This window comes from Passer domesticus, chromosome 2 (assembly GCF_036417665.1).
Source record: "Passer domesticus isolate bPasDom1 chromosome 2, bPasDom1.hap1, whole genome shotgun sequence".
Taxonomy (NCBI): Eukaryota; Metazoa; Chordata; class Aves; order Passeriformes; family Passeridae; genus Passer; species Passer domesticus.
Genome location: NC_087475.1, coordinates 82,101,182 through 82,126,531, shown reverse-complemented (window position 1 = coordinate 82,126,531; position 25,350 = coordinate 82,101,182). Strand labels below are relative to the sequence as shown.

General features: G+C 35.5%; 1 protein-coding gene across 8 annotated transcripts in view; it reads right to left on the bottom strand.

Moving 5' to 3' along the window:
* Positions 1-25,350, bottom strand: part of GRM5 (glutamate metabotropic receptor 5) — a 244,074-nt gene that overhangs the window by 52,884 nt on the left and 165,840 nt on the right. For all 8 annotated transcript variants that reach the window (XM_064409584.1, XM_064409583.1, XM_064409576.1 and 5 more), the window contains one exon: positions 8,822-9,057. In XM_064409584.1, the coding sequence (XP_064265654.1) occupies positions 8,822-9,057 (236 nt within the window). The remainder of the gene's footprint in view (positions 1-8,821; positions 9,058-25,350) is intronic.

Below are 25,350 nucleotides of genomic sequence, written 5' to 3'. Positions count from 1 at the left end.
TAGCACATATTCTTGCTCTTATTACTCATCCATGAGTGCCGTCTTCAGTCAAGAACCTTTTCTGACACAGGATCATGACATAGAAAGGTGGCACAGATGAATTTAATGGGGGTGACAGTGTGGAATACATCAACTTTATGAATCTATGCCGAAGTTTTCAAAAGGGCACATAATGATAGGGCAAAGGGGAATGGCCTTGAATGGAAAGAGGTCAGGTTTAGAGGAAGAAATTGAAGTTGATAAGCATGGGAACAAGTTGCACAGATTAGCTGTGAATGCTCCATCCCTGGAAGTGTTCAAGCCAGGTTGGAAGGAGCTTTGGTCTAGTGGAAAATGTCCTTGCCCATGGCAAGGGGAATAAAACGACTTTATGGTCTTTCCTTTCCAATCCAAACCATTTTATTCCATGATTCTATTGTATGATTAACTGTATGGAGATGGCCCAGCACTAAACTCCTCATCCAAATGTGTTCTTTTCTGTTGTCAAGTCTCCAAAGCACACAAATGTTTAGATGATGAAAAAGAAACATGTTCTTTCACCAAGAAAGTGATTCCAACTAGCAACGGTTCATTTCTTGGATCTATTTAGAAACAATTAGTGTACTTATGGGCAGTGATCCAATAAAGCACTTATGGATGCTGTTAGTCCCTCTGCATAGTGAGCCAGCTCTGGACTGCTTCCCACGCTCCAGAGCTACTCCAGCAGCTCTCAGAACTGGTGGTCCTGGCTACCAGTGAGACTAATAAAATAGTTCCTCTAAGAATGATCCCCTCCTTCTAAATATGGAAAAATAAACCAAACCAAACCTACATATTTGCAGCAAATTCTGAAATTGGCTACTGTTTCTAGTACTGAGCATGAAATAAGCATTCTTCAATAGATTTCATTATTTTATAGATTTTTGATGTAAAATTTCATTCCTCTTTTTCTTCCAGATTTTTACCCTCAGGGAAAATGAAATACAATTTTTTCTGCTTGCCAGCTTGTGATACTACAAAGCCTCATCAAGCAAGGATATTAAAGAGTGCAAAATTACTATGGTTAATATGCTCTTTCTGCTTTCTACCTTTTCCAAAAATGACAATACTTTGCATTTAAAAAATTAATAAAAGGTAAAAGGAAGAGCAAAAATACTTTACATTCCCCGCAATCCCTCAACTCCCTTATTTCATTCCCTGAGGAGAAATAGGAGAACAAAATACAGTAAAAAATATGGGAAAATATTTTTTTTTCAAAGTGCAGAGCAATTTCCTTGATTTGCAATGAGTTTAGCACTGAAATGAAGGGAAATTGTTAGGATTTATTTATTTATTATTATTATTTTAAAACTTAGTGATCAAAGAGTTGTTTATTACAAAGTCATAAGAGATATTACAATGGAAACAACAGGCATATCCTACAGCCTCCAATAGTTTCATAATGTTTCTCCATGATTCTATCGCAATTCAGCTTCTATACAATCTCAATAAATAAGCCATTAAAACATTCAGTGATTCTTTGTGATAAGTTTTGTTTTGAGGGACAAGAAGCTGACAAAAATGAGTTCTAGTTTTGCTGTCAAATATGTCTCAATTTCACATTCTGCTCACCATACTTGAAATCCATCCACCAATGTGTTTACCTATATTTTCTTTCCTTGCCTTAGTGAATTTCTTAGAAAAAATGGGGACAACAGGTAATCTTTCCAACAAAAGCATGCTAGTGTCTGTCTTCTTCAGGATATAGTGTGTGGCTTCTTAGCTCTGTCAGCAGGTCCAGGTTGTCCCTGTTGTGCTCTTTGGGAACACATGTAATTTTTCCTGGATCTGTATGCACTGGATGACATGCCACCAAGTCAGTCATCCCAGAAACATGCACTGAAGAAATGTGTGGTATCTTGTAAAACAGAGGAAAGGTTGTAAACAAGAACCATATTGTTCATATCAAGTTAAATTGTCCTTGTTTAAAAATATAGAAAAAAGATTGATTTTGGAACTTTTTCCAGAGTCTATTATCAGAGCTTTCTAGCAAAGCAATGTGAAATGATAAAGTGACTTTCAGTTCTGTATAATTTGTAAGGTTCTGGGTGTATTTTTCTACTAAAAAAATCAATTGCAGTAGTTTATTTATTTATTTGTTTTCCTATTTTAATTTATTACAGGCTCTTGGACTGAAGAAAAGAGGTATTTTTTGCTCTATGGGAAATTTTATGCAGTTCAAATATCCTTTTTTTTGCCACAAAATGTAATTTTGATGCTGAGGCAAAACACACAGCATAAAAATGAAACAATGTGAAGGTAAATTTAAAGCTTAAAACAAAGCTTTTCAGCATTTCTGAGATAAGAAAACAAAAAATGACCCATTTTAATGCTGCTATGGAACATTTTTAAAATTTGACAAGGAAATACCTTCCAGTGTAATTCCCTCGCCCAATGCTTCTGACCAATTCTAAATCTCACTCTTCTTAACTGAAAGCCACTATCAGCACTGTTACATTTTACATGTTGAGTAGCACCTAAGTGTTGAGAATGACTGAGAGACCAAATTCAATGTATTGAAATCCAGAGATGACTTTGAAATGCCTTTTTCAGAGGACTTAGTTGACTTTGGTGTTTTACACCTCTTTAAACCTGTACAACCTTGGCATTCTCAGAGTGCTCACAAATCTGATGAGGGCTGGACCTTCATCCCTGGGTGCCCACAAAACAGCGGTAGTCTGGCTTCTCTTCTCAAGTTCAGTATAATCAGCAAAAAAAAGTATCAGCAACAGGTAGTCCTAGGAGAAGGCAAGTAAATAGATACCTATTTCTCTGTATAATTTTCTTAACAGTACTATTCTTTCTCTACAGAATTCAGTTTCTTTGGTCACAAATTGCAACGAGCTCAACTGCTACAGGTGCAAAAGTACATTAAATGGTGGTATAAAACTCACTGTACTTGCAAACATGTTTATATGGAGTATTTTAATCCATATAGAAAGTTGAGCTGCAGAGAGAAAAGAATGACAGGAGGTATTCCAATTGCAACATCCAATATGAAATGTATATAATCTGAATAAATTTAATTATGAGTTAATTTTTAAGGCTAAAGAGACACAATCCAGATAGTTTTCAAGGCTCAGGAAGGCAGTTGGAAAAGCAATTGCAATATAAGGAAGTCATATTAGGTGTATCATCAAATATATCCAATATATTGAAGGAAGAAATGAGGGAACATAAAGAAGAAGAAAAACAAATGTAGTTTTGTAGTTGGACTTTGGAGGAGTTTGGTGAATTCTGTAACAATGAGAAGATTCAATCTATTAAAGTGTTTGAGTTACAGATGTGTTAAATTCAGGATCAATTAATATAAAAAAAGGCTTTCAAAAATATAAATCAGAGCATGTAGCAGTTTTTAGTGTCACATTGCTTCTTTCTCTGAATCAAAAATATAGTGACATATCTGTGTGGGCTCCTGGCTCAGATCATATCAGGCTGCTAGAAAATTCAGGTCTGGATTTATGCTTTACAGCTGATTTGCCTTTGGAAATTTCTGGATCTGACACACATCACTGTAAAAGTAGTAATAACCATGTTTGAGTTCCAGGTCTGAAATGTGGGGCATAAAAATGAGGCCTGGACCATAATTTGGCTTGGCAGTGCCCAAGCATAAATATCAAACTGAATCACACACAGGATTTATTCAGAAGAATTAAAATGCTTTCTAATTCACTGTTTAAAAAACAGAAAATAATTTTAACTTTGTTCCACTTTTATTTGCCATCTAAAAATGAAAGTATAGGAATGTTAAGTCTGAGGAATATGATGTCTAAATGTGACACATTCCTTGAAATATGGAAAATACCTTTCTGTTCTGACAGCTCTTATGTTTTGTTGGCTGAGTCCTGATTGAACCCATTTTGGCATCAGAGCCTACATTTAATCAACAGATTTGCATGTTGCAGTGCAAAAGACTAGACAGTCATGTTTTATTCCTTCATTCTATCTAGAAACCCAAAAGGGACATTTGTTAAACCAAATTTCTGTTCATCTGAAACCATGGACTTTCTGTGGGTCCTTTTGCACTCATTAAAAATATCTGGAACTGGATGAGATTAAGCAAACAGGTAGGTATTTTTTTGCACTTTCATTTTATGTGCAAATTTGTACCTTTAGCAGAAAAACTTTACTTGTATTTATCCCAAATTTCCCTAATCTCCCTTTCTGCAAATAAACTAATTCATCCTTAATCCTCTTCTAAATTGCTTGGAGATACATTGGTCATCCTTCTTTTATGAGAATTTTTACAACCTCAGAAAAAGCACTTTTATCTCAGAGAAGCCACATGGTTAAATCATAAATGAAATTTGGGATTTTTGCACCCTTCTAAGATGCACTCAGAATGCTGCTCCAAATATCCTTTTCCTGAGAGATGTAACCAGGATACCTGTACATCACTGTGTGTTCTTCTTCCCTACAAACCCTGTCACTGGGTCCTTGCTCCCAGCCATGGCAGACATAAGCTGCTTTCCTCACTTTCAGTGCCCTCTATGTCTTGTTTGTGGCTGACCTCTGTCTGTGATGACCCAGACCCCACAATTTCTCTTTGTTTTCACTTCACTGCTTTCAACTGCAGTATTTAACATCAGGACCCTGCTCTAAGTACCTACACAAGTGACCTATCACCTCCCTCCAGATTCTTGTTCCCACTGTTCCTTTACATGAAACTGCTATTTTTTTCTTAAGTCTGTAGCCTCTGTCAGTCAAAGTAAGTACTGCACTACTTCAGCAGCACCAGCCTCTATTTATTTACTCTTTATTGTCTATGACTTAGATCACAGATACTTGGGATGTGTATTCTTGTATTGCTCTGTGTTTGAGTATCACCATTAATAACGCTGTTCCATCCATGCCTCCAGCTTTTGCACAGCATGGAAAAAATAATATCACTTAACAGTGCAGGCAGAATAAATAATTCAACAGACTGGTAAATGTAATAAATATGCTTCTGGTCCTGGTGGCTTTGAGGACTTGTCTTTTTCCAGTACTGTCCATTGAGCCAGAGCTTCACCACATAATTAACTTATGTTGGGTTTTGTTTCTGCTTGATGTAAAGATGCATTTTTTAAAACATCCTCACCAGGATGAAAACATACTAGGAATTAGAGGTGTGGTGGGAACTCTGTCTGAAAGAAAGCAATTGCATAAATATCTCATCTTCAAAGGTCTAAAGGCAATCAACACCAAGGGATCAGATTAGCCTTTTGAGAGCTGAAGCTGGTCATTGAGGGGAGTTACTCATCTGGATCAGCTTGCACACCTATTTATGAACTTCTTTGAATTATAGTCTTCGCTATTAAGAAAACCTCTGCTAGAGGTGAAACCAACCCCAAATCTTGTAAAATCCCTGGTGTTTGGAGGCCATTAAATGTCTCCTTTTACGCATGCACTTTAAATTCTTTGTTCTGACACTTGCTCTTCAGAAGTGGCTTGTAGCAGCTCTCCTGTGTCATGGAACTGATTACACTGAAAATCAAGTCAGATAAGTCTGTGAACTTCTCACTTTCTGTAGTGTTCCAGCTGGGCAGAAAATCAATGTTCTTAGAAGTGACAGCAGTGGCACCCATTTGGATTAAGCAAGTATGTTCTAATCTGCAAAAGAAAAATGAGCTGGATGCTGAAATTTTCATCTCAGTATGAACTAAGTCTATGTGAAGGAATGGAAACTTTTTAGTCCTTAATAGAAATTAATGGAGAAAAAACCTTTTTTTTGGATTATCTTTGTTTGGCTGATTTCATAATTTGATTATGCATATCATACTGAATTACATATTCATTAATAATAATACCTGCCCTGAAACTGTCTATGAATAGTTTATGTTAAAAAGTTAGAAAAATACTCACAAATCACTGGAGATGATTAGAATGGTTTATGGCTTCCCGTATTTTCTGTCATAGGGATAAATGTAGCGTAATATTCTACTAGGCAGAATTCATCAAAGCAAATCAAGAGATTTTAACAGCCAAATTCATAGCTGGTGCATAGGTGAAGTGAGTTATTGCTTAGATTTCTTATTACTTAGATTTTTAGCTATATCTTCCTGTGTTTATTTTCTTATTGAATAAACTTGACTATACTGTTAACTGTTCATTATGTTTTCATGACAACACAACTGGATTACAGAGAACAATTAATTTTATTTCCCACAAATATAATGTTGCCTTTTATATAGACATATTCATTTAATAATGACCTTGTCTATTAACATCAGCTCTCTGTTTATCATTTTATCTTTATTCCAAGAAGTAAAGAATTGCTTGAGTTTTGGTGTAAAAAAATAGGTTTTGATTTCTCTCCAGCATTTCTCAACAAACTTAATCTCATTAATTGTAATCATAAGAAACACCTGTAGCTTAATTTTTTAGTGTGTTTGGGGTTTTTAATTTTTTTTTAATGCAGCTTCTGGAGAACACCATGTATTTAATGAAATAAAATAGAGGACATAGTCCTACTTTCTTTCCAGGTGAAATCAGAACCAAACTAATTCCTCATCATGCAGAAACTCTTAGGACAGTCTATGAAACATTTATGACCACTGAGGGCAAGATTCATCTTTACAATTGTGAAGTCTGAACTGAGGGAATTTAGGACTCACAAATTTGACTGTTCAAAATAAACAAATAGTAATATAGGAGTTGAAAAGACATAATTTTCAAATTCCTGTGGGTGATAGGAAATGAGACAGAAACAACAACTACCATGCCATTTCAAATATTCATGGTAATTTTGATCTTAAAGTCACAGCATCAAACGTCCCACTCTTGCATTCTCAGTGAATACATTTATATCTTTCTTGCTGGTTAATCCACAGGAAATTCTACAACTACAATTAACATTTTTGCCCTACAGCAGCAAGAGAGAATTAAAGCTTTTATAATCTGGGTTTAATTGTTTTACTGTATGCATCATGGTCCAGCCCTGAATACTACAATAAAACTGAAGAAAAGGAAATTAGAGCTATCTATTTGGAAAAAAAGCCTTCTTCTCTAGTCATGATTTGCAAATCAGAAGATTTGGATTTTTGCATCTTTTTCTGTGTCTTTGAAAATCCTAAGTTTTAGGAACCTATTTGTGCTGTGGTTCTTTGTGGGAAAGCTTCTAGCCATGAATTTTGTTCACACCAAACAAATCAAGCTTAATGATTGTCTAATATTCATGACTGGTGAATTAGTGTATAAAATAACATCTCCCTGCACATCCATGATAATTTTTCTGTTTTGGTGAATTTTATTTTAGGTGCTATAAAAGACTCTTTAGGTACTTACATTTCATAGTTCCCAATCTTTCACATAAAACATTGTTGGTGGATTCTCACATTGTTGGTAAAAGGCAAATTAAAAAAGAAACCAACAAAAGTAAAATTGAAATGTTTTTCACATGGCACACTGATGGAAACCAGGTCTTTATTAGCCTGCATTCATCTATGCCCACTGCATTGACATCTCAGGTCTACATTATCATGGGGAAATCAATGAAGTTTGCTGCTCAATATGCAGTAGCTGTCAACAGTGCAAATAAAACCTGTCTCAAATTGTGTTGGGTGGGTAACAGAACAAAAATAACGGGCAAAAGTGAGTAGAGTGTGGGAGGTGTATGCTGAGATTTTGGGATTCCTAGATTCAATTTATATCTCACTCACAAACTTCCTGTGAGACCTTGTCCAAATCAAAAGAAAGACTTTAAGATCATTAAATGGGATTTAGGTAGAGGTTTGTGTTGTGTAAATCCAAGACTGATCCTTTAAGACATTTCTTGGTCTCATGGGTGTGTGGAAGATATTCACATTTTTAGGAGGGAAGAACCCTTGGGGTTTAGAGCTGTGGTTGGACTAATGCCCATCACAGCACCACATTATCCCCAACACTGGCAGAATACCAGAATATTCATACAATGGTATTAGTGATATCTCAAGGGTCAGAAATAGTCAAAAATTTGCCCAGAGAGTTACAGTAAAGGAGAAGGGGCTTGTGAAACAGTCCTCCTCGCCTCAAAGGAAGGACTTTTTCCAGGTAGTATGGGGTCTTCTTGCTGAGGTGCTGTGGCACTGAGTCATTGGTTCCTGCTGTGTCTCTTGCCATTTGACTGGTGCCACAGGTTCCCATACCCTTTGGAATGCAAGACATGGATGCCAGTTCACAACCTAGACAACATTAGTACTGCTTGGCATCTCATGAAATAAAGAGCAATTAACAGAAGTAATAAATAAATTTTAAAAACCCTCCAAAACCTCAGAAAAATGTACCACATCTATCTGTAGTGCAGAAATGACAAAATGTGAGAGTTTTTGCTAAAATTAGCACAATGGAATGAAAATAATCAGCTCAAAATGGCATATCTAGAAATGACCCATGGCTGAAAGAAAACCTAATGACATATTTCAAATCACCTGGTGTTTTAGATGAAGTTCATAAATACTCATCACTGCCATAAGGGCTTCAGATAACTTTTAGTATATTAGCTCTCTCTTTGGCTTTTTTGAGCCAAAGTAATATGAATAGCTTTTTCCGGAAAGGTAAATTTAATTTTGTGTTGAAGCATTTTTGAAAGTGTTTACATGCCTATGGAGGTGGAGTAGCATCAAGTCTTTCAAATATGGAGATCAGTTAGGTACTGAAGCTCTATCTGTTTCTTTAGAAATCTGAACACTAAAAATTGAGCTTCTTATAATTTTGAAAACCACAAGCATTGCAATTACAGCTTCTTTTCCTTCCAATCCAACTCACTATTTCACCAGACCATGCTGCATCAGACCAGACCTTCATTCACATTGTTTCACTCAGCAGAAGTAATAAATCCACTTACTTGTGCAGGTCTTGTTGTATTTAGGGTTCTCTTGGGGAAATCCTTCCAAGCGGCACTGGAACCTGTGCTGCCAAAACTCCTGAAACCATGGATTCCGATGGTTGGTTTCTGGCCGCAGCTGTAGGTAGTAATCATCAAACCATTTCACGTCTGGGGACTGCAGCTTGATTGTTATCCCACCAACAGCTTCGTTCTGGTACCCTTCTGTCACGTCATACCTGTCAGCCCAGCCGTCACTACGGGGGTAAAGGAAAGGGACACAACATTGACCTTTCAAAGGAATAAGAAAAGAGCTTCTTTAACACCGAAAATCAAAGCCTAAGAGCACACACTAGAAGTTGAGGTTCCGAGTAGACTCTTGTAAAGCACCTGTAATTCTTTTAGAAGAATTTAGTATTTTACTTATATTTGCTTGACATCCGCACCTTCTACTTAAATTATCTATTCCACATCCTCCACACAGGGTAATTGAAACAATGTTAAAAATCACAGACCTGAAATCTGCTGTATACAAGTGCATCTCTGCATCAATTAACCTCATTGAGGGGAGAAAAACTTGGGTTCAGCATTTCCCTGACACTGGGTTGATACTACTCTCACCTGAGAGGTTGTGACTTTGAGGACAAGACATCTCACTGTGCAAAGGGCAGGACTGTGTTGCAGACCATGTCCCTGCCTCTTGATGGAGCACAGCACAAGGAGCCAGAAGCAAGTCTCAAATGGGCTGGCACTGCTCAAGCAGAAAGACCAGCACAGAGACAACATGGCATTGCATCTGAAGCAATTAATCCCCTCTGCAGACATGGCTAATGAAGCTGGGCAGAGCATTATGCAGATCCAGGTGTTGCTCCTATTTCTTTGTTGCTTGTGTCTGGAGCTTTGTGGAGCGGTGTGATACTGTACTGCACACAGAATTTTAATCCCCTGCTGTTAACCTTTTCAGCTTGCAACACTCAAACCACAAGGAGACAGAAGCAACTGAAAATTCCACTCAAACAAAATGTCACAAATGTTCAGAGTAATTTCCCTCTCCCCATTTTCACAATGGATTTTCCTGGAAGTACTGCCATTTATGAAGTTGTACTCAATCCTAAAAATGTACATATCTCATTGGAATATTTCAGATTACTTCTCTTTTATTATGAACGTGATATTTCAGTTTTTCAAAACTCAGAGACTTGGAGAAAAATCTCAGATTAGCATTTTCCCCTCCTCTAAAAAGTAACTGATGTTGACTATGGAGAATACCTTTAAATCCTAAAAAATTGAGCAATTTAAGGATGAAAAATAAACTCAACTTGTCTTATTTTAAATCTTCATGGTTTTTTAAAGCTAGCCCTTGTTTAAGTTAGTCATACTTTAAGTGATGTAGGTGACCTTTATGTGTGTGGATCTGTTGCTCTCTTTAGATCATTCACTGCCTGTCTTAAAATTTTCTTGTGTTTTGCAGAGCAGGCAGAAATCCTGCTGCAGACACCTGGTCCCCAGTGCATTCCTTATGCTGTGCATTCAGCTGTCCTCACAGAGCAAACACACCCTCAGAGAGTGACTCCTGCATAAGACACTATTTCAGCAGAGCCTGGACTCTTGACTATGTCTTCCTAGCACAGCTGCAATGTCAGTAAATAGCAGCTTCACCAGGGGGAAAAACATATCCAGTGTCTAGAATCAAATTGAAAGAACCATTAAACATGCTTCAGATTTCAAATGCACTGATTTGCTCAGAACAGAAGAGTAAAATATGCATTCTCAAAAGGAGAAAGATGAGCATTACTGTTCATTTTAACATTTGGAAAATTTACCTTCTAGCTTAGGGATTAACATAGGTGTTAATGTTCCCAACTGAACTCAAGAGGCTTAGGAAGAAAAACAGCCCCCACTTCCACCAGGAATGTTTACTGGACAGAGTTAAAACCCGTTGTGGGTTGTTTTGTGATAAAAGCCACAGAAGGTGTTTTAAATTTATGACTTATTTAACCTTTCCTTTAAAAGATTCATGTTGTTCTTTGGCAAGTTTTAAAAGCAGTTTTATCCACCCTCATGGAACCTGACAAGTTTTTGAATGCAAGAAGTAATAGGCTTTGTAGTGTGGGATTTTTTTTTTTTAACTGGGTAGAATTTGAAAGAATTAAAGCCATGCTGTCAGCATCCCAGTTTTATGAGTTGTCTCATAAAAAAAACCAAACCAAAACAAAACAAAAAACCAAACCAACAAACAAAAAACACAAAAAAACCCAACAACAACAAACTAGAAAAAAAGCCTGTTTTCTTGTAATTAATTTCTTTATCATTTTCAAAGGAGTAGATTTGTAGATCTACTCCAGCAGGGTGCTATAAAATTTACAGAATTACTTTATGATTAGCTATCCCTCTAAGAAGATTTGCAACGGAGATAATATTTTATACCTTTAAATTACTAAAAAAAATATGGAAATGACAACTTTTTAATAACAATTACATAATCTCAACTTTTCTGCAGGAGATCTTAATTCAACAGAACTGCTTCTCATTCAAATAAGTATTTCAGCTTAGCTTCATGAGCAGAAGGTGTTTAGGAATATTCTATAAAACCTACTCAAAGTGTGTATTGTACAGACAACAATGTAGAGATAACAAAGCCTCAGATGGACAAGGTGGAAAAGCAAATGTTAAACTACTATCCCAAAATTGGTGAAAGTGGAGTATTCTACAGGATAGAAATAACTATTTAAAAATCTAGTTGTTAGTTTCAGAGGTGAAGGGTGAACCAAAAAGTGAGATGATCTAGAACACAGGCTTGATTGAATTAGCTGAAGATTTATAGCCTAAAGAACCAAACACAATACTAGGGAAGACATGTGCTATTCGTCTTCAGGTACATCAAAAGTATCGTCTAAAAGATCACAAATTGTTTATCATATTGAGGTAAGCATTCAGGACTTAAACTGAAAAGAGAATGACTCAGACACCAGGAAATTTTCCTTCACAGCAAAGAGAATGAGGAACTAGAATAGCTTGAAGTGAAGACTCTTAGGGGTGTCAGAGAGCAAGACAGAACAGCATCCATCTGATATAAATGCCCCTGCCTTGGTGAAGGAATGGCAGTAGGCTATCTGACTTCTTGACAACCACTGTGCAATAGTAGTTGTTGAGATTTGACATATGTCAGAGAATGATGATTCCATAAAACCCAGCAGGTTAGACAAAAAAATTCAAAGAAATTTAAAACAATAACTCTCCTTCACAGCTCCCACAGCTTCTGGTAATGTTTTGCCTGAGTTATTTTTTCATTATTTTATTTTTTCTCATTGCTACAGGAAGCAACAAGGAAATTTATTTAGGCAAAGTGAGGTGTTAAGCTATACACACAGCTAATTCCAGTGATGCAGTCAGGGTAGGCAGGAGTGTACACTGGGTCAAAATTACTCTAAATAAAAATGAAACTGTTTTATCTCTCTTTTGTTGGGTGAAAGGAAGGTTTTTACTTCTAATCCTCAAATAAAAATATCTCAGTAAAATTGAGATAATGTTTGAGGTTTTAAAGCAGAAAAGAAATTCTATGTTTCCTAATTTAGACATTTTGTCAGTCTGAAGTAAACACAGGTCTGGCAGTTTAAGGCCACTTTCTCAGTTTTGAATATCCATAGCACCAATTCTGTAATATTGGCCCTATATGTAAGACTTGTGACTTCCATAGTCCAAATGACCTTTGTCATGGGAAATGAAACTCCGAAGCCAATGAGTCAACAATAAGATACCATATTTGAACAACTACAAAATGATTTGCACAAACTGACATGCCTACACACTAAATAGACACAGATTTAATTTTTAAATATTGCAAATTTTTCAAATCTTTTATACTTGTTTAAGACATTTCTTAAATCTCAGTTATAGGGTTTATAATATTGATTTCAGTGAAAGTTTTCAGATTCTTGAGAAGCCTTTCAAGGAAGTAGAGAAATCCTGCCACTTTTTTTGGGACAGCTGGACTAAAAAAGTTTCAAATTGAAAAATCCTATGCTGATAAAGAGATTAAATAAATATTATAATTGACTATTTTTCCATTCAGTAGCACAATATCCTTCAAGGACAACTTCTGATTTAAATACTCCTGAACAATGCCAATGCCTGTTGTGGTTTTGTTTCATTCCATGCAGTATCCTGACAGAATTGGGACTTTGCTGTTGTGAGAATAGAATTATAGAAAACAATACACAACCTGTGATTTGAAGACCATTAACTATAGACTGCTTCAAAATTTAGCAAGAGCTAAATTGGATAATACAAGAGAGGCAGAACAAAGAGATACACTGTGCAAATTGACGGTCCCTGAAACTACTGCAATCCTTTTCAGTCACTATTTTGTGAATACTTGACAATCAACTCATTTTAGTTTTATTATACTAATGAATTAAACAACAGTGAGTTGCAAATTTGATTTTTTTGACTATTGGAGATATTTTTGTTAGCTGCTCACTTTAAAAAAAAAAGGCTGTCTTTGATAAGCTATCAAGGTATCAGGTATATGCTATCAAGATCTATCAGGTATTATTAGGAAGATACTACAAAGATATAAAGATTTTTTGGGAACTAACTAACTAACTAACTAACTAACTAACTAACTAACTAACTAACCAACCAACCAACCTAACTGGGATGATGGAGTTATCTGCTGTAGGCTGCTGCCAGTCCTGGGTGGCAGAAGGGAGAAGGGAGAGGTCTAATGCTAAGCCAGCTACAGCTGCAATCTGGTGGCCATGCAGGACAGCAGCTGGAAGTGGTGTTCCTGCAGAAGCTCCTCCCCATGTTACCTTGTGCCCTGTCTTTTAACATTCTAGTTCCTTAGAGCATAGAAAGCTGCAGAGATGTCTTGTGGTTTGGTCCATTAAGTGATTCACTAGACTGAAAGAATGTTTTCAGCTCTAGGCTCTGGACAAATTATGATCAGTAAAATGCTGTGAGTTAATACCAGTGAGCTGGCAAACATAGCTTTAGGATTCCTGTGAAAACCACTTGGAAAGTTCAGCACATATTCTAAACCTCTATTTCTAAGATTAGACAAAATACTAAGAGACACAGGTGTACAACAAAAATAGACTGCCTTTTGTGAACTGTTCCATTTATTTTCTATGTTAAAAATGCAGCAGAATCTTGGAATCAGTTGAGCTGATTTCTTTTTCTCTGAAGTCCCTTTCAAGCTATAGCTAACATTATTACAGTTAATGAGTGCATTCATTAGGCTGTAGACTGGTCTCTTTTTTGTTATGCAAAAATCTGTTTGTAGGCAGGCCACATAATAGTGATGGAAATTGCTGTTCTGCCCACATCTATAATCACTCTCTGCCAAAAATCTGACCGATAGCACTTGAAAATATATTTCTCCACCTGTGTAGGAGTTTTTGTCTCAGTGGCTTTAAAATTAATTTCACTGTATTTCTCTGCTCTTCCAAGGTTTTTTTCCATATATTTTAAAAGCTCTAAAAGTATTGAACAGTCCTCACATTCTTCTCAAAGCACTACGGGTCTTGCAAAGGTAAATTTGTTTGGTTAATACTGAGTGGAGGGTGGCATTGCTTTTGCTGAGCAGCTGTAAACTGACGCATTTAGATGAGCTCGTTTTATAATAACTGTGCATGCAACGAATTCTTGTTTTGCTGCCTGGCTTTTTTTAGATTGCAGTTCCTAATTTTTTTTCCTTCCTTTTCATGCATATTATAAGATAAATACATTTAAGAGTAATTCAAAGAAAAGAATTTACTTGATTATTATTAGGCATTTTGGCTCATCTTTTTCTACAATATGATAGCTAGAAGTAGATATGCAGTGAATTTGGCCATACCTTACACAGGAGATTACTGGTGCTAATTACTTGCTGAGTATCCAAACTTCCCCAAGCTGAGAAAGGTTGTGATGGCAACTTGAGGGATGGTAGCCTATAGCAACAGCTAATTTGCATGAAAACAGAGAGTTTTGCAGCTGTGTTCATCTGTAGTTCAGAGCTGCAAAGTAATTCTGCCTGACTGTATTCGGGTGTACAAAAAAAATACTTTCCAATGTGTGATTCCTATTTCTTTACACTTGTCAGGTGTCAAACCTGACCATTTTAACTGGAGTTATATCTATACATATAATTCATATGAGGTGCCCCCTAAATTGAGGGGAAATTTGCCTGAAACTCCTGAAAACACCAAGACCACTCAAATTGTGCAGTATGCTCTTTTGATTCTCAAATAATTCCTTCATGAGAAGAAGAAAAATATTTGACATATTTCCAGAAAGAAGGGTGTTTTGGGTGGCTAGACAATTTGGTTTTCTTGGGATTAAATGCCAAGTTGTGCTGAAATGGAAGTCCCTTACTTTTTTTGCTGTGTTCTCTCTAGATAAATTATTTAGAAAGGTTTTGAGGTTTGTCCAGACTAAATAAACCCAGTTTTATCCAACTTTCCTCTGACAAGCTGATTTCTAAATTTGCTGTCATTCAGGGTGTCATACTTCCTGAAGTGCCCAGCTGGTCCTTGTCTCTACAGATGCAGTGCTACCTTGAGATGCTCTGATAATGCTGAGAGTGCCATGGACGTGACTTGTTTGCTGCTGTCAGTGAGAACCAGAATGAGAGCTCTGTGGGCTGAAGATGAGAGGGCAGGGATGGAATGAGCTCTTGTGACCTGTATAGACATAGGGATGTCCTATCCCAAGTTAATGCTTGTTCACATTCCAAGCGGGCAGTTCCCACACTGTGTCCAGTCTCCTGGCTATAGTTACCAGGAGAAACTGATAAGCCTTTAATAAGGGGCAGAGAGGGAGGAGAAAGTAAGCTTTTCATGACATGTAAAAAAATGAGTGGGAAGCACTTTTCTTCAGATTTTGCATTAGATAAGGATGGTCAAAAGAGAGTAAAGCCTAGCAAAGGGATGTGCCCTGTAGGCAAACCTAAAATTTCTTTGGGAAGTGGCCATCAGACATCAGGACTGCTCCCATCAATATTTTTTTACAGGGTAAAAGATTACTTCATATCTTTGAAGTGTATTTTCCAAATATGGCAGCAGCTTTTCTTTTCAACAATGTTAATGCTGTTGAGTCATATCTAAAATTCACTCTAAGCTCCTCAAACCTTAAACTCCTCCTAGTGACAGCCTAAAAGCCACCAGTTACATAATGTCAGCAACAGCAGAAAAGAAAGAAAGGAAAAATAATGGTTCATGTCTAAAGCACTTCAATTTCCTATGCATTTTTACTGTGAAAATACTGATTTTTATCTCCTCCAAAATCCCATACTTCAGAATAGCTTCAGGGCACCAGAAAGTAGAGTCCATTGATATATTTATTATGTAATCTACAAAGGTTGTATAACAAATAACAAAAAAAGTCATGAGCAGAAATCAGGGCTTGGCAGAAATGATAAGCAAATACCTTCTGTCTTCAAATGCTGTCACAAAGCTATTTTCTATATACCCCATGTCCCTGGAATGGAGACATCTCTGGGATGACCCTAAATGCAGAAAGATCTTCAGTTTGCTCTGCTGCAGAAGAGGTATGTAAACCAGTGCTGAATTTCTACTCATGATTGCTCCCATTGGGTGAGAGGATTTTTCATTACATCAAGATCACTAGGAGAAAAAAAAAAACCAAACAAACCCTATTCTGAATGAGAGTTATTTTATGATGACAGTTTACTGAGGCTGCCAGAGATGGAATGATTCCCCATCAGACATCCAGCCACTACTTTTTAGGACACGCAACAACGATATTTAAGATAAATTCAAACATATGCATACAAATGAACAGATAACTGTGATAGCCTTACTACTTTAAAAATACTTCAGAAATGGGGAAAAAATGGTTTAAGTGAAGACATTTACTTATTTGATAGAAAATGTAACACATATAATCATATGATTTATATATGCATGCATATATATTTTTTCATATGAGTATATATTTACAGGATTTTCAGCCTGAAAAGATGCATGTAATAATCAGCATGCTATAATCTCTCGTCTGTATGCCAGCTATTAAGTGGGGTTTTTTTTACATTTGACAGTTCATTTAAGAGCTACTAAACTATGCTATGAAATATAATTCAAACCAACATTTGAGATGTTATTTCTTATTTTTGTTGCAAAGTAACACTTTTAGTAGTAAATATATTTATACTTAATGTATAAACGGGGAACACTATGATTAAATCAGTATAAACTAATATATCTAGGTATTTCATAGAGAAGTAAACATTAAACAAAAATGAGTTTAAAAGTTGGCCAACACAAAATAAAATTTAAAGAAGCATATTTTATGTTTCAGCAGCTACTCTTAATAGCAATGCATATGTTAACACTAAAACTTATTATTTTGGAGAGAATTTGTTTATGACTAATCAGAAACTTTAGGATGAAACTTTGAACATGGAACAGAAAGGTAAGAATGGTATGTTAACAATATTATTTTAGGACCTTTTTTTTTAAAACCATGCCTTCCTAGAAAGGTTGCACTGGTCTAGTAGTACAGAGGTAAGCAGAATATTACTTTCTAAAAAGTCTTAAATCTCCAGACTTTGGTGTATACTCTAGTAGATCTAGAGGGGCTAATATAAAATTTCTAGTTGCATGCATAGCAAATTCTGCATGTGTAAAGGTTTTAAAATGACAGATGTTATGTAGGATTTTTTTCAGAGAAAGAATAAGTCATTTCAAGCCCATAAAAGCAATAATTAGCACACAGTTAATAAAAACCACAAATAAAATAATATTCACAGTCTCCCAGGGAGTTTAACATCCTGTTTTAACATTTTTTAACATCCTGTTCAGCAAATGCAGGAAAATATGGCAAAGGAAACCAAGCTAGACTTAGAATAATGACACAAGCAATGTGAAATTTTCCTCCTGCTGAAATCAGCTGAAGTTTTGCCACTGACATCAGTGAGGACTGCCTCTTGCTCAGAGCTCAGATCAAGACATATCCCTCTAATTAATTCAGTGCCTGCCCTCAGACAATATAATGTGTTATGACTAGCTCATCCCATCCACTCATATTAGTATTATCCATGGATATACGGAGAATTGAATTATAGAGCAACTTTATAAGCCCTTCATTTTCTAAAGCTCAATTCAGAATAATTCAGGCATCACAGGATATAAACATGACATTCTTCTAGTCAACAGTTTGAGGAGGACTCATGACTGCCTGAAAAAGTACATCACTAGACAGTCATTGGCTTCAGAGGAAGAAAATGTGTCAAAGACCTTGCAGTCTGACTGTCCCTTGTTCTATAGCATTAAAAGCCACCTTTTTCTTGAAAAGAGTGGGTCATATTGAATGTGCTGACACCTCAGAGGTGTGATGCAATATGTACATGACAAGGTTTGAGAAGTCTGTCAAAAGGATTTGTCACTGCAGCAAATCACAAATCTTTTACAAGAATCAGAGCACAGGAATATATTTACATCTTGGTGGCACAAACTAATCTGAAACCAGAGTGACTTCTGTTGTTTTATTTCTTTAAGTAATTGAGTCTCTTTGAAAAACCTGGTATAGTGGAAGCTGTCCCTTCAAACCCAAGCCATTCTATGATTTTATGATTTCTTTTGCTGAAGCATTTTTATTTCTCATTTCAACAGATTTAGAACCATCATTTTCAAATGGGAATGAACATCTATGTACTCAGCTAATTTTATGTCAATTACTTGAGTTGCCCAGAGCTTGAAGTTTGACATTTTAAATAGGTGACCATAACTCCTACAATGAGGGATTGATTTCTGTGTTGCCATTCACACAGACAAGATAGAACTTGCTTTACTGTGCTCAAACCAAAGCTCATGAAACCCAGCAATCTCCCACTAGTGGAGTTCAGTAAAAAAAATTTATATGTAGCCAAGGCCCAGAAGAAGAATTTGGATAAGTTTAGCAGACATCAGCTCACATGTTCTACCTTTTTAATGGGTGAGGATTTACGTCAGCAACATGAAGGAAAAGAAGTCTGACTTGAAGTGGTCTTTAGGATCATTTCAATTTGGGTGAAGGTAAGAGTGTAAATCATAACACATATTTACAATACCACTTTCCAAACAAGTACAGGAAACCTTAAAAAATCACAGCCATTGGCTTCTTTACCACATCTTGGTGTTGTAATATGTCATTGAAAAAAGTAATTTCTCTGAGAATAAATATTGCTGAGATTTCTTTCCACTGTGCTAAACCATGTGGAGGAGGAACATTTTTAAAATAAGGTGAGAGAACTCACAGATATGAAGCCCATTAGATCAGGACCATTAAATTTTGCCTAGTTTCTCTATTCAAGTGGGCCTGATTTTCATTCAACAGCACATTTATGGCTACTTTGTTGTATTGAGTTGACAGAGATTTGCCTTAACCAAAATAGAATGAGACCCATGGGTGATCTGTACCCTGTGAAATTGCCTTCTGTATTCAAAATTTGCTTAAAAATACAAGTAGTCAAAGTGTAAAGTTGAAAACAAATGCCATCCAGAATATATTGAGAGAAAAAGCACAAAAATGTGATAAGGTGTTTACACTTCAAATAAAAATGTGTCATTTAACACACTATCTGTATTTAACTGTAAGTCTGCCAGTAAAGTATTGGTATATACTTTTAACCTATTTTTGTTGAAATTACTGAAAACAATGCTTGTACTCATGACAAGCCCTTAAGACACCATAATCATGATTTAGCTTTCAGAAATGTGGCTATGATTATCACCAGTGAATCCTGCAAGTGAAGTTTGTCAACATCTCCATGTCTGTCTCTGAGAACACAGTCTATCACTAGAACTGCTCACTCATCTCCAAATATTTAGATCCGGTTTGGGAGGTTTTGGTTTTGAAAATAAAGGACTGTTAATGGCCTACAGAAAAAAAAAATAGTTATCTATCTATCTATCTATATCTATCTATCTATCTATCTATATCTATCTATCTATCTATCTATCTATCTATCGTTATCTAAGAAAGCTTAAATATCTGTTCTGTAGTACAATAACACAGTAGGTTGTATTATAGACAAGTTCTTTCAAAAACTGCATTGCAAAATACGTTCCAGAATTAACTTATATACAGATCACATGGATGACATAAATTCAGGAAATAGTGATACAAAATCAATACCTGATTTTTTTTGTAAAATAAATTGTAACTTCATGAAGTGCAATCTTGTCTGTCTTGCAATTATAAGTCAGAGATTTTTAAAAAATCTGAAAATTTGAAAAATTCATTGTTTGAAAATTGACATTAGAGATGTACCTTGTTAATATTTCCAAGTGACATAAAAGAAATAGGACAAGGTGCAATGATTCCATCAGCAATTTTTATTACTTTCCTTAGTGTATCCATGTCCTAAACCAGTGATAAATTATGATAATAGGTACTAATCTATTATGATTTATCAGTTCATACATAGCAAGACCCTTCCTTGTGTCAGCACTATAAGTGAAAACCTCCAACTAAAATAGCAAATTATGTCTCCAACTAAAATGGCTCCCATATGATAATACATTTACTATCTATTTCTCTGTAAATGGTACATTAATTGTAGGGCTATATCCCTAGTTTAAAATCTTATTTACATTTAAAGCATTTTCATTCAAGGGCAAGTCTCTTGATGATTGCAACTGTTTAACACTAGCTTCATGGGAAACACTATTTGTTGCTGAGAGTAGCTTAATGAATTTTCTTGTTAGACTGTATTTCAGCCAAATCCTAACATGAATATTCCACTGGAAAACTGATTCCAAAGTTTATACATTTAGAGGACATTTTCCAGAAATTTGATTAGCATTGATCAGCTTGAACAAAGAACAAAAAAGCCTCTATATCACAGCTTTGCTTTACATATCTTGAGCTTTTGGTTCCATAATTTAATTCAGTGCTTACAATACTCTAGATATTTCATAAAATTTTATGGGAACATCTTCATAACATTACAAATACTGAAGAAACAAATCTACAGATCTCTTTAGCAAACCAAGAAAGAAGCAATCTTTCTAAGCTAGAAAAAATGTAAAGTGCTGAATCCTTATCCATGTTGCCAAGCAACAGTTTTCAACTAAGAAAATATAAAAATATAGAAGGAAATATTAGAATCAAGATGGGATCTATGCCAAAGCAGATCACTAAGCCATGTTAAACATTTGAATGCACTTTCTTGAGTCAAAGTGTCAGTAGATAATCTTCTGTTTCCCTGGCTGAAAAGAAATATTGATTGCGGGCATAGACTTGCTCTCCTAACTAGATGAAGCAGGATAAAAAGTAAAGTGAGAAGTGACTCTGAAAAGAGTTAATATTAGTAGGGTTATAGTACCTAATTGAGCTTGAAATACAAAATCATATAAGTGCCAGGAGGGATTTTGGTTGTAACAGCAAGTCTCAATAGCAGCACTTCTCAGTAAAGTCACTTACATTTGTGATAGTAGACTGGTAGAAGCTCTGTTTTAAATAGAATTATGCCAAGAAGAAAAAAAGAGTATAGTTTTAAAGGGTTCATTTTTCTTGTTTTGCTTATAAATCTTTTGGGCCATAAACTATTGCTAAATCACTTAAAGACTTCAGAAGTAACTAACAATAGTAAATGAATGGACATAACTGTATAGTCCAATATTAGCAGTCTCAGAGGCTTTAAAAGGAGCAAAGGAATGGAAGAAATATGAAGAAAAAAAATTTAAAAAGTCTTAATTCTCCATATTGAAGGACATTTAAAAGTTTAGTAGAAAGAACCTGCATACCACTTTTAATTAATTTTCATTTCAAATTATATTGAAATACTTTTTCTAGTCTATTTAATCCAAATCAAGATGAAACAAAGCTGTAGGGATTTTTTTACCAGATAGACTTTTCAGCAAAACTGGCTGATGGTATGAAACCTAGATATTTAAAAACAGCTTTATTTGACTGTAACTCTATGATAATTAAATAAAAAATTTCCTGTTTACACTATTTTATTTTATAATTTTTAAATCTATGTTGCTGAAAATATGTATGGTTTCAGTACTTTTACTAATTTCCTTTTTTTAAGAAACAGCATTAAAGAATGTCCTGCTTATTCTTAATAGATTAATAAATTTATCTTAAGACTATATTTACTTATTTTCATTTGTCAGTATCAGCCAGAACTCTGAGTATCTCAACAATCTACGCCAAAGTTTTATTGGATGATGATTCTTAGTTCCTGTTGTATTCAACATCCTGGCATGAATATTTGTTTATACTACTTAATAAAATGAAGCAAATATTCATCATCAGACTTCTTTTTGTCATTCCTTTTCCTGTAGGTATCAAGCTGATATTTTTCTTTTATAAAATCCTGTCTGCATCAATTTATTAATTGGAAGTGTGAATGAACATGACTAAACATTTTGGTGGTTAGACCATTAAGCTTGGAAATAGAATCCTTAGGCTGGGAAAAAAACCTTTGAGTCCAACCATTAACCCAGCACTGGCAAGTCCACCATTAAAACACATCCCCAAGGGCCACGAGAACATTTTGATGATTTCTATGTAGTAGAACAGAAATACTGATGAGACTGAAAGAGAAGTAGCTCACAATAACTTCTAGGGAACTTACTGATAGATCAGTTTCTATCCTGCCTGGAGGGAGAGGGGAGCTGAACACTCTTCCCAGGAAGGTGAACACAATGGAGGTTTGTGCAACCGCTCTCATGACTGCTTGTTTGTCACAGCTGAAATAACTGTGACATTCTGCCACAAATTTTTGTTTAGCATGTTTCTCCAGAGATATAACTAAGTATCTTACTATCATGCCATCAGTACATGTATTCCTACTTCCTCTGCAATATCCTGGGAAACATGAATAGCCTACATGAAACAAGTAAAACAGACCCGTGGTGCTCTCAAAGACATGAACAAACTCTGTGAAAACCAGCTATTGGAGAGAGCAAAGCAATCATTCCTTCTGAATATGCTGTGCAAGGAAACACCACTGACACTGAGGTGTTCCTGTGGTCTGTGAGTGGGCAGTGACACAAAGCTTACAACAGTGTTTGTTGACAGCCAAAAATACATATTAATAGGAAAAACATCTTCTCCAGTGCAGTGAGACAAAAATTCATTGTGTTTGTTGTGTTGCCATAGTTTTTGTTTCCTTGAGGCTGTTGTAGGAACAGGAAGGGCAAGAAATATGTAGAAGAAAAGCTCATCTTGAAAAAATACTGTGTCTGAAATGATGGCAGTGTGTAGTAGGGGTAGAACAGCAACTCATGTGCTGCAGATGGCTGGTGGAGCCCTTGGTGTATGGACTGCCATGGTACCCAGCCTTGAGGAGCATCTGCTTATTGGAAACACTGCTACTTCATGCTCTGAGACAGAAATGCCAGAGGCAGACCAAAGTGAACTATAATTTAGTCCATCTAGTCACGGCACATGAGGTAAAATTAGGTCTACATAGCAAAGGTGGAGAGAAAGGCAGACCATGTGTCCTTGCACATGGCAGGGGGTTGGAGCTATATGATCCTTAAAGTCCCTTCCAACTCCAATCCTTCAATGGTTCTCTGATGCTATGAACCTTGGTGTAAAAAAACAGCAATAATTTTGGGCCTGAGCATACCAGCAAACCACCATTTTCCTTAAATAAATAGGTCACATACTGCATTATGTCCTTTTTTTTTCTAATTTCCTTAACCTCATACTAGAAATGGAATTGTAATAAGTAATATAGCATAGGGAAATGCAATTAATACAGTGACAAACAAAAAACAAGTCATTGCCAATGTAGAATTTCTAGCGACATACTGAAACTAGTTTTAATTTAATTCCTTCCTATTGTTTACAGAGATTAAGTTGACTGGGAAAGATACTTTAATTTGGGAGGAAATACCTAAATGCAAAATTCTGTCGATGATAAAGTGCCATCACAACTGAGGTCTGAAGAGGCATCGAGCAGATGGCTCCACCTAATGTTCAGGCCAGTGATGTCATGAAGAAACCACTCTCCTCTGACAGGTTACACAATTATTTGGAATATTTTCTCTCTTTCTGACAGCAAATCAGGAATTCCACAAATTCCATTAGGCTGGAATGAGTGCCTATCCACACAATGTTAGTGTGACAAGAGGGGTGGACTATACTTTTAATGAAATAAAGTAGCTTGTGCTGACAATTTCATAGTTCTGAAAATTTTAGAAACTTGTAAATACTCTTATGCTTGATTCCAAACCAAGATTATGTCATCGTTGTATTTTGTGACATTTGAGGATTTTATTTTGAATTTATATTCTTAAAATTTATTTTGAATTTATATTCTTAAATTCTCTGCTGTGGACTATCACATCCTATACAGGTTGGAAGAATTAAACTCAAATTAGTTTTAGTGTGATAATGCATTTGATTTCTTAATTGAGAAAGTTAAACAGTGATAGCAATAGTCAGAGTACATTTGGAACTTGGGGATTTATTTCTGTACTCTTTGTAGGTTAAGAACCCAGGACTCATGCTTGTCTTTATTTGTCACACACCTATTTATATCCATTTATATTTTTATAATTGTTTTAAGCACTTGAATTGCTCATAAAGAAGAAAGATGAAAAAGAGCTGTGGGGACATTAAGAGATCAAACTGCCTTAACCAACACCTTCAGGAGGAAAAAAAAAAAAAAAAAAAAAAAAAAGATAAATCAATCAGAAGTACTTTTCTTGTAAGAACTTGTTTCAAAATAGACTCAGCATCCAGGGTCTGATACAGCTAAAGAATTCTTATATTTTGATCTTTTATAGCTCAGACTGCCTTCTAAAGGTCTGCCAAAAGCATTATAAAGGAAATTTAAGTATTTTGTGAGTATTTTTCATCCCTGACGGCTTCTAAAATAAAAGCATGACATTATCTGAGATACCTATATTAGTCACAGAAAGTTTAGAATGATAAAAAAGTTTTTGAAACTGCTTGGTGTTCTGAAATCAAGGTTCTTATGTGATGATAAAGAATTAGGCAATAAGAATTGAAGGAAAAAACTTATGACATAAATAAACATAGTTTCTAAAAAGAAACATATAACTTTAACTGACAGAAAAAAAAATACCCCAGCCTAATCAACTGAAATTCTTAAGGAAAAAAAAAAGAACTTCAGATTTCTATACTCATGCAATTAAAAGTTTCAGAGTTTTTTTATTGATTTTAAATGACAAAAATGAAGATAATGCTAATAAGAACTGTTATAAAAAAGAGAAATAGGAAGACATGAAAATACCTAAATAGGAGTTATTTTCCTAATCTGGGGCAGAGGTTTCCAAACCATGAAGTATGATCCAAGTATATGGATAGAAGAGAAACTAATAAATTCTTCTGATACACACTCTCTCAATGGATCTACTCTGGCTGGTGTGAAATTTGGCTTATAGAAACTGGGAATAGTTGATCCAGAACACTGCCTGCACAACATCCCTTGTTACTCAGAAAGCTATACTTAGTTTGGCTATAGCATCAGTATTCTTTGGCAAAAATAAGCAGAAGTCAAGCTACCAAGAGGCTTGTGACAGTAAAAGAAAATATAAGACTTTGATTACAGCTGATGTGACAAGGCAAAGACTGAG